This window comes from Quercus suber, unplaced genomic scaffold, assembly GCF_002906115.3.
Source record: "Quercus suber isolate HL8 unplaced genomic scaffold, Cork oak 2.0 scaffold_215, whole genome shotgun sequence".
In the NCBI taxonomy this organism is placed as follows: domain Eukaryota; kingdom Viridiplantae; phylum Streptophyta; class Magnoliopsida; order Fagales; family Fagaceae; genus Quercus; species Quercus suber.
Genome location: NW_027069673.1, coordinates 48,498 through 58,165, shown reverse-complemented (window position 1 = coordinate 58,165; position 9,668 = coordinate 48,498). Strand labels below are relative to the sequence as shown.

Here is a 9,668-nt window from a genome sequence, read left to right as displayed (position 1 = left end):
GATGATATAACATAAAAGTGATTAAGCTCTAAAATTAGAATTTAGGGTGCAAATCATTATCTAGGTTGTTAAGTAATCTCTCAAATATTTTCTACATTTAAGAAACGCGCCTTTCTTTTCTCCCTCATTTCATTAAAATCACTAATTGCTTAGAAGATTTTGGTCTTCCATGTTTTTTGAATAATCATTCTCTCTTTCTTATATTTTTCCACAGGACGGGTTTGTGCCTAACCTGGAACTAACCCGATCACTTCAAGTCCCTAAGATCTGGACCCACCACTGACCAGTAGGAATAGTCAGTTTGGGTGGGTCAAGCCTTCACAAGTAGTGGTCGGTCCTTGGTCGGAGTCAAGCTAGATAAAGTAGTTTCTAATGTCGTTGAGATGGATGCAAGTCACTTAATATTAGGTAGACCTTGGCAGTATGATGAAGCTACTTATAGGTGTAAGGACAATGTATATATATTCTTTAAGAATGACAAAAACAAAAAATTATCCTTGGTCCTATTAAGGAAGGAAATGTACCCAAAGCTTCTAAAGAGGAAGGGAAGTCATCTCTTAATAAGCTGCCTGCAGGTTTACCACCAATACGTGACATCCAACACTGCATTGATCTAGTTCATGGAGCTAGCTCGTCAAATCTGCCACACTACCGAATGAGGGTCAAATTATGCAGGGATGGGTAGATAAGCTTCTAAGTAAGAGACAAGTCAGGGAAAGTATGAGTCCATGTGCAATACCAGCATTATTAAACCCAAAGAATTATAGGAATTGGCACGTGTATGGATAGTCAATTCATCAACAAGATTACAGTTAGGTATGGATTCCTTATTTCTTGATTAGATGATATGTTTGATATGTTGAGTAGGTCCAAATGCTACCTTAAACTGGATCTCAAGAGTGGGTATCTTTAGATTCAAATTTGACGTAGGACAGAATCTATTATTTTATTTTTGTAATTATATAATTTTTGTATTTTTATGTAATTTTCGTTATTTTAGGTTTAGATTATTTATTTCCTTGTTTTTAGGTGCTTTTAATATTTTCTTAGGTCAAATTTGGTTCTTGTTATGGTTAGGTATTAATTAAGACTTATTTTAGAATATATTTTCTTGTTTGTCAAGTTTTACAAAGCCCCTTAAATAGGTCCCTAAGTCTGTAAATGTTTTTTTGAGAGATTATTATTAATAAAATTTAAAGTTTTTCTCAAACTTTTCTCTGGTGAATTCCAAACCTATCACCTTATGAATTCAAAAAATCCCTCGTGAATTCGAGGTTTACTACTAGAAACTAACAGCTTAGTTACTGATCCATCAAAGAGAGCATCGTGTGTGCTTTCTTCAAGCTTCCGTGACATCAGTTGTTATCAAAGCCTTGACTTAGCCTGGTCTGATGTCTAACTGGCATGACAGTAACCACTACATCAACAACAACGAAGTTGAAGATGCAGCTCTCACCAGGGCTAAGTTCCACCAATTTTGTGAAGAGAGACAGTAAAATATGTGCGAAATTCAATAAGGGATTGCTACTCATCTTGCTAGGAAATCATATCACAACAATAATGATCAACATATTCAAAAACACGCTCCTAACTACAGGAAAAATACATTCCTTGATGGAGATATGTGTAAGTTGGATTTTAGTGACTGGCTTCTTGATTTGGAAGAGTATTTTAATTTTTGGAAGATTTCTGATGAAGAAAAACTACGACTTGCATCTAATATATTCGGTGATGAAGTAGAGGAATGGTGGGAAGACATTTAAATCAACAGAAAGCGTCAAGATAAACATCCAGTTTGATCTTGACAAAGAATGAAAATGGTCTTAATTGATTTATGGTTACCTAATAACTATTATGATATACTAGATTACACAAGTGTTTATTATAAATTTATAAATTCATATGAAAAACAATATGTTCTAAACATGAAAGGTCAACCACAAAACCAAAATTATCATAGCCAAGTCCATGTGTTAAGAAAAGACAAGAGTTTGAGAGTTGACAAGATGCAGCCAGTTTCTAAAGAAAATTTTGAAGTGGTTAAAAAAGATCAAGATTTGTAACAAGTTGTTGAATTGAAGCTTGAAGATACCACTTGTAAAAAATTTGATGAAGAGGTCAAAGAAAAGAAGGTTGAGTCCACAACTCACAATCCCCAAGTTTTGGTTGATTTGTTGAAAATGACTACACAATATGTTTACTTTCTTGGAGTAGAAAATTTTAATTTTCTTATCAACTAATTGTTGATTGATGTTGCAATTAAAATGAAGGCCAATGAGAGAAACTTTTATGGTGTATTTCAAAAATTGATCAAGCTACGACAACATTCAAAGTATTTGTTTATTTGGAGTGGAAGATTTCAAATCTCGACTATCAACTCGAAGACAAGTTTGTTTCAAGTGGAAGGGTCTAATGTAGGAAAAAAATCTACTATTTAAATTTTGTAATTATATATTTTTGGTATTTTTATGTAATTTTTATTATTTAAGGTTTACGATATTTATTTCCATGTTTTGGGGTGCTTTTAATGCTTCTAAGGTCAAATTTGGTTCATATTATGGTTAGGTATTAATTAGGACTTATTTTAGAATATATTTTCTTATCTGTTAAGTTTTATGGAGCCCTTAGATCGGGCCATAAGTCTATAAATGTTTTTTGAGAGATTCTTATTAATAAAATTAAATAGTAGATTATGGGATGAGTGGAAGACAACCTTCAAGACAAATGAGGGGTTGTATGAATGGAAGGTAATGTCTTTTGGATTGTCCAAAGCTCCCAGCACTTTTATGAGTCTTATGAATCAAGTATAAAAACCACTTATTTTGAAGTTTGTGGTAGTTATTTTGATGGTATCATGATTTACAATAAGACATAACCGACCTACTATAATTATTTGCATGCAGTACTGAAGGTGTTGTAGGCCAATAAGTTGTACATCAACTTGAAGTGCATCTTCTTGACTACCAAGTTGTTGTCCTTAGGGTATGTGATTAGTGTTGATGGGATTCATGTTGATAAAGACAAGGTTCGTTCAGTCAAGGTGTGGCCAACTCCAAAGACAACGAGTGATATACAAAGCTTTCATGGCCTAGCAACCTTCTACATTAAGTTTATTCAAGATTTCAATAGCATAATGGCTCCCATTACTGAATATCTAAAGAAGGAAAGTTTCTCATGGGTAAAAGAGGCATAGCCAAGTTTTGCTTTGATTAAGGAGAAGTTGAGCATTGCTCCAGTTTTGGCCTTGCCCAACTTTGAGAAGGTATCTCAGGTTAAATGTGAAGCCTCTGTAATTGGGATATAAGCTATTCTTTCACAAGACAAAAAACTAGTAGAATTTTTTACTGAGAAAGTTTGTGAGGCTCAAAGAAAATGGTCAATGTATAAGCTGGAGTTCTTTGTTGTATTATGAACTCTTAAGCATTGTGATCATTAGTAAGCATTGGGATCTCTTTGTGATTCACAGGTCTGGTGTCACTAATAAATAGGTAGACACGCTCAAGAGATGAGCATATTTTCTAGTCAAACTATGTGTGGAAGTTGTAGGGTTTGACTACCTCAAGGAACTATATGAAGAAGATGAGGAATTTGGAAATATTTGAGTTAAGTGCCAACAAACTCTTACTGATGTGGAGTGCAGTACATCTAGGATGGTTCTCTCTTTCGGGGTAATCCCAAAAGTTCATTAACAGAGCAGATTATTAGGGAGTTGCATGGTGGAAGTTCAAGTGGACATTTGGGTAGAGACAAGATGATAGCACTTAAGGAAGAAAGGCCTATCTTAGAACATTGGTTTTTAAATGCCATTATTGGTTCCACAAGCACCATAGGAGGACCTATCTATAGATTTCATAATGGGTTTCTTTTGAACCCAACGAGGTATTGATTTTATTTTTGTTGTGGTTGACAGGTATTCGAAGATATCCCATTTCATAGCATGCAGGAAAACCTAAGATACCACTCGAGTAGCTAATATGTTCTTTGAAAAAGTTGTGCGTTTGCATGGAGTGCCAAAGTCCATCACCTCTAATTGAGATAGCAAGTTCCTCAGTCACTTTTGGAGGACCTTGTGGAAGTATTTCGACACTTCCTTGAATTATAGCAGCACAAATTATCCTCAGATAGATGGCCAAACAGAAGTGGTTAACCGCACTTTGGGCATACTTATCCAATATATATTTCAGGGGAGAAACTCAAGCAATGAGATCTTGCCTTGTCACAAATAAAGTTTGACTACGATAGTATAGTTAGCAGAAGCACTAGTAAATCCCCCTTTGTCATTGTCTATTTTGTGCCCCCAAAACACACTTTGGACTTGATCCTTGTACTTGAGCTTCCAAGAGTGAGTCAACCTACAAAGAATATGGTTGACCATATTCAAGCCATTTAAGAGAAGGTGAGGCAAAAACTTGAAGCTTCGAATGCCAAGTGCAAGGAAGCTACTAATAAGAAGTGGCACGAAAAGATCTTAAGTGTTGGGGATTTAGTATTGGCCTACCATCAAAATTAGAGGTTTCCTATTGGTACCTACAACAAATTGAAGGACGGGAAGTATGGGCCGTTTTAGATTACTAAAAAGATCAACAACAATGCTTATATGGTTACTCTTCCACTAGACATGAATATTTCTTCTTCCTTTAGTGTTGCTAATTTACTTAAGTATCATCCTCCTAATTAATGCACCACATAGTGGGAACTCAGGGTTGAGTTCTTTCCAAGTGGGGGGAACTGATATAAAACAAACAACCATGGCCATCTTGGAACAGCAAGGGCGCCCGAAATCACAACGCAAGACAAAAAGGCACTAGTAGAAATCATCGTGGCGACGGTGTCGAAAGTAGATAAAATTTGGCTAACTAAAGGAAAACGATCTTCTAATCAAATATCATGGCTTTGCCAAGTGGTGCACCTTTAATTTTGGTGAATTCCTTTGTTTAGGCTTCGAAAACAATGATTTTGCCGTTTTTAGTCATTTTTGTTTTTTTAATAACTTTTTGCTCAAAAATCAGAATAAGGTTTCGTTTGTTTTTGGGAGACCGTTAAAGTGTGTAATTTATGATTTTGCATTTAACTCAATTTTTCCATTTTTTGTAAAATTCGATATTTTACTACATATTCTCATGATTAGTGCAAATTATGGTTTTGAACGGTTTCTTAGTCGTCCTAGGGTTTTATCTTTTTAGTATTTATATGTTTTGTAACATCTAGATGCAAAGGAGATTATTATTAGTAAAATTCAGACTTTTATCTATTGTTTTCTCAGGTGGATTCTAGATTTCTCACATTGTAGATTCAAAGGACCCCTCTTGGATTCAAGCTTTACTACCAGGAACTAGAAGTTTAGTTTCTATTTTATCAAAGAGAGCATCATGTGTGCTTTCTTTAGGCTTCCACGAAATTAGTTGGTATTAGAGCCTTGCCTTACCCTAGTCATTGGTGAGACGGTAACCACAGCAACGACGATGACGAAGTTGATGACCTAGCCCTCACTAGGGTTGAGTTCCACGAATTTCATGAGGAAATTCAACAATTACGTGATAAGAGCCAACATTTTCTTGAAGAGAATCAGCAAGAACTGTGCATAATTCACTAAGAAATTGCTGCCCTTCTTGCTCAAAACCCTAATCATAATGATGAAGAGTAATGTGATAACCAAGTGCATGGCCCTCCCCATGGTGGTCCAAAAGATCAAAATAGGAAGCCAGCCTATGACAATTACAATGGTGAGGATGAAGAGTATGTAGAAGAGGTCCTCAGAGATCGTCGTAGTCCTATAAGGGATTTTGGTCGTAATTATCAAGATCAGAGAGATGATCGTATGAAGATAGAATTACCATCCTTCAGATTTATTGTACACAGCAAATAAATGCATGGTTTATCCTTTAATTTATGTGCTTTTAATTAAGTTTTGTGCAATCCTTTCAGATTTTCTCATGTGGGTAGAGGTGTTAAGATGCTAACTTCCAAGTTATATTAAATTAGAAACGAATTAATTCATGCATGAGTATAAAGGGCATAGCAGGGATAGGATGCTTTGAGATCTAGAGTTATGCATTGACATTAAGCCTCTACTAACCCACTGTATCAATTAAATGTCATGTCTCAAATTGGACTACAAATGATAGTCTTTTTCCAATCATCTAATAGTTCTTCTTATGGTTTTAAAAATTGGAACAGTCAAAAAACCAAAAAAGAAATCGGTTCTCTTTTCCCTGGTTTTTTGACAAGGTTTTTGGTTTTTACCGGACTGATTCTGTGTCTAGTTTCCAATTAAAAAGACCGGTCCAGTCTAGTTTTTAAAACAATGATTTTTCATGCTACTTTTGGGTGGGATTGCTTATCCGTAACCTATCATTTTACTCTTCTGTTGTTTCAAATGGTGATATTGGCGTTTCAAAGCACATAATTCAACAAACAAATCTTTTCTTATGTGCTTGAAAATAAATTGCCAGCCTTCCCACCGTCTTCTTGGTTGGCTTTGTTTTATAACCATACCTTACTTATTTGCTGGCTTCTCTATGCCAGATTTGCATCTGCCATTCTCAGTAATAATCATTTTGAACACATTGGGAGTTCATCAAATATTCAAACTATTGGAATAATTATTGAACCGATTGGATTTACAGAGAAATGAGTTACTGATGTGTAATCATTTTGCACACATTTGGAATTTCAAAATTTTAAATTGTTTAAACAATGATTAAATTTATTGTTTCCTAGTAGCTAGGTTTTAAGTGGAAATTTCTCATGTTATTAGGCTACAACAAAATAGACCAGATATGATAGAAAGAAAGGGATTCCCAAAACTTAGTCCATAATATGATGTTCAGCATACATCCGTTAAAGGTTTGAATATATAAGCACCAAACTAGGAACAAGGTGGAGAAAATTATGGAATAAAAAAACATTTCAACTGCGAAACGGTAAGCAACCATTTCGCTCCATCATACATACATAATAAGAGTGAAGCAGGTTCCATGTTCCAATGTCACTTTAGGAAGAAAAGGTCTCATTTCTGGCCCTTCTTTTTCCACAAGTCTCCAAACATTCTAATCCCAGAACCTTTCCGCTTTCCACTTCCGAAACCATCTAAGTCATCACCCATCCCAGGTGATCCCACAATGCTAGTGTATCCACCAGTTGGTGGCTCAAACACGCCACCAAAATGCTTATCCATGGATACACACCTCTCAGAGATCCTTCCATTCATCTCCACACCCCCAGCAAGCACTGCTGCTGCAGCATCTGCAGCTTTTCTCCACTGCTCTGTCTGTACTCTCAGCTTCTTCATCTCTGCCTCCAATGCCTCCTTTGCTTCTTCCACAGCTTTCAGCTTCTCATTCTGCTGAGCTGCAGTTGCTTTACTTGTTTTCAGCTCTTCTCCCAGTTGGGTCAACCTCAAGGCTGTTTCTTCTTCCTTGGTTTGAGTTGATGATACTTTTAAAGCAGCTTCAGTCAGCTCATTTCTCAGCTTCTCATTTTCTTGTCTGAAGACCTCCAGTTCCTTTTCCTTCTCTTCTAACTTGGCTTTTAGCATATTTATCTCGTCGTCCTTCAGAGCCAAGTCATGGCAGGATTGTTTCTCCACCTCAGGATTTGCTGGTGGAGCTTCAGTTGATAAGTCAATTGTTTTGGTTTCCTTTTCAACTTGATCAGTCAGCTGACTGTGTTCAATCTTGGGCTCATCAACTGTCACTTTCTCCACTGGAACTTCAAAAACATCAGTTTCCTGCAGGTTCTCATCTGGATCTTCATCCAGAGGGCTGTTGTCACTTTTGTTACATTCTTGAATTTCTGTTGGAGGATCCTTTCCTTGGATTTCCACTGGTTCTGGAACAACCGGCTTCAAAGTTTTCTTCTCTAATTCTTCCTGTGCTTCTTTCTTTGCAGCCTCAGCTGAAGCTAATTGGTCTTTCAAAATCTTTAGCTCTTCTTGTGCTTGCCCAAGTTGAGATTCTAAATCTGCAATGCGGGTACCAAGTTTCTTCTGGCTTACAGGATCAGATTGGGCACCTCTTGGGGACCTACGATCCCCTAGTTTAGGACTCCGGTCAGTAATTGGTCGATGATGCAGTGAATCTGAATCTGAACTTGATGTCCTGAGTGGATTTGGGCCTCGAGGAGACTGCCTTTGAGGTTTATCTGTCCCCCTATTTATGATTAAATTCGAAAAAATAAAAAGAACGAAAATAAGAAAATTCAATTACGTTGAAAGGAAATCATGACTCCCTAATATACTAACAAGGAAAAATTCATAAAGCAAGGAAATTATATGCATTTTATTTAATAATTATTATCGCATATTTTACTGCAACAAAAATTAACATAGCCAAATCCACTCCATTATTATAGGTACAAGGAAATCGTGTGTTGTTTTTTTTATGAAATCAGGAGCTTATAGTGGTCCTTGTAGTTCATATTGACCGGGGATTCCATACAAGATATGAACTATGTTGAATTATGCACTTGTACATAAAGATTTCCAGCCAAATACACAAACCCACTCACAGAATCCATTCTTCCTTATAGACAGCTAGAAGAGTTCGCAAGTACAAGAGATCAGCATTCAATTTTTTGGGAGAGATTTTTATACAGCTCAATCAAAGGCTAATTTTCATTTTTCATGGAAAAGGGATAGGCACCACAACCATTCTGGAATTCAGCATGGGCATCCTCCAGAAGCAATTATACAATAAATCATTGAGACATTTTAGTCTTGCCAATAAAATTATTTACGATATCAAAATATTTTTATGTCAGTTTCAATTGGCTTGTAGTTAGAGGTTATACGTACAAACAACATACACGTCGGATTTGGAAGTTGGAACACATTAGAATCTACTCATTATGACAACTGGTTCTGAAGCACGCATCATATTTATTTATAAATTTCATATTTATAGAGGACTAAGTTTTCTAACCTTGATCTTGGCATTTTTGCTCAAAGACTATTGAGTGAAGAAGAGAGAAAATCAAGTCCTTGTTTGAAGCTTCTGATCTGCAAAAAAATAAGGAGTCAACAAAATGAAAGAAAATCCAAGTAACAAATTTATTGAAATCTTCAAACATGTTCTCTCAAAAAGAAAATCCATAGAATGTATTTAAGTTTATAAAGTATGATAGTTTTTTTTTTTTTTTTTTTTTTTTTATAAAGTATGATAGTTAGTTGCCACTCTTCTCAAAAGCAAGAAAAACCAGTATTTCTAAAACACTAACCAAAGTCCATTTAGACACTACGTTTCTAACCAGAAGGCTCAAAACTCCGCATATTCAACAAATGAAAGAAAAAGGGTGGCAAGTATGGCCTTGAGCCTTGTCACCTTCACTTGGCCCAAAATCAGAAGCATGTGTAATTTACTAATCGGAATAAATAAATAAATGCTTAACGTACTAGGCCTCCTTACGCACCCGTAGACCCAGTATAAATAGTTTCACAATGTTCTACAACATAAGGCATATCATAAATGATCCACCACTACCCACCTACTTAAAAGAAAATTTCAATTTTACTCACAACATTCCCCAAACTATTACTCCAATGTTGTTTACTGTACTTGGATTGGAGTTGAACCCATGAATTTATGCAACCTACTTTTGTTAGGTGACACTATTGTCTTTCAGATGTCCTTGCCCGACCCACTACCAACCTACATGGTCATTTTAACCAA

The 9,668-nt window shown here is 35.8% G+C and overlaps 1 protein-coding gene across 2 annotated transcripts; it reads right to left on the bottom strand.

Moving 5' to 3' along the window:
- Positions 1–6,780: 6,780 nt before the first annotated feature.
- LOC112017111 (interactor of constitutive active ROPs 4) lies at positions 6,781–9,413 on the bottom strand. 2 transcript variants are annotated; one of them, XM_065779614.1, is made up of 3 exons: positions 9,392–9,413; positions 8,922–8,998; positions 6,781–8,150 (listed from the first exon to the last, which is right to left on the bottom strand). In XM_065779614.1, exons 2-3 carry the CDS (start codon positions 8,933–8,935, stop codon positions 7,010–7,012), a joined length of 1,155 nt encoding a protein of 384 aa, XP_065635686.1. In that variant the 5' UTR covers positions 8,936–8,998; positions 9,392–9,413; the 3' UTR covers positions 6,781–7,009. The 2 variants fall into 2 exon arrangements, with proteins under 2 accessions (XP_065635686.1, XP_023905345.2); XM_024049577.2 differs by lacking the exon at positions 9,392–9,413 and adding an exon at positions 9,217–9,374.
- Between the last annotated feature and the right edge of the window lie 255 nt (positions 9,414–9,668).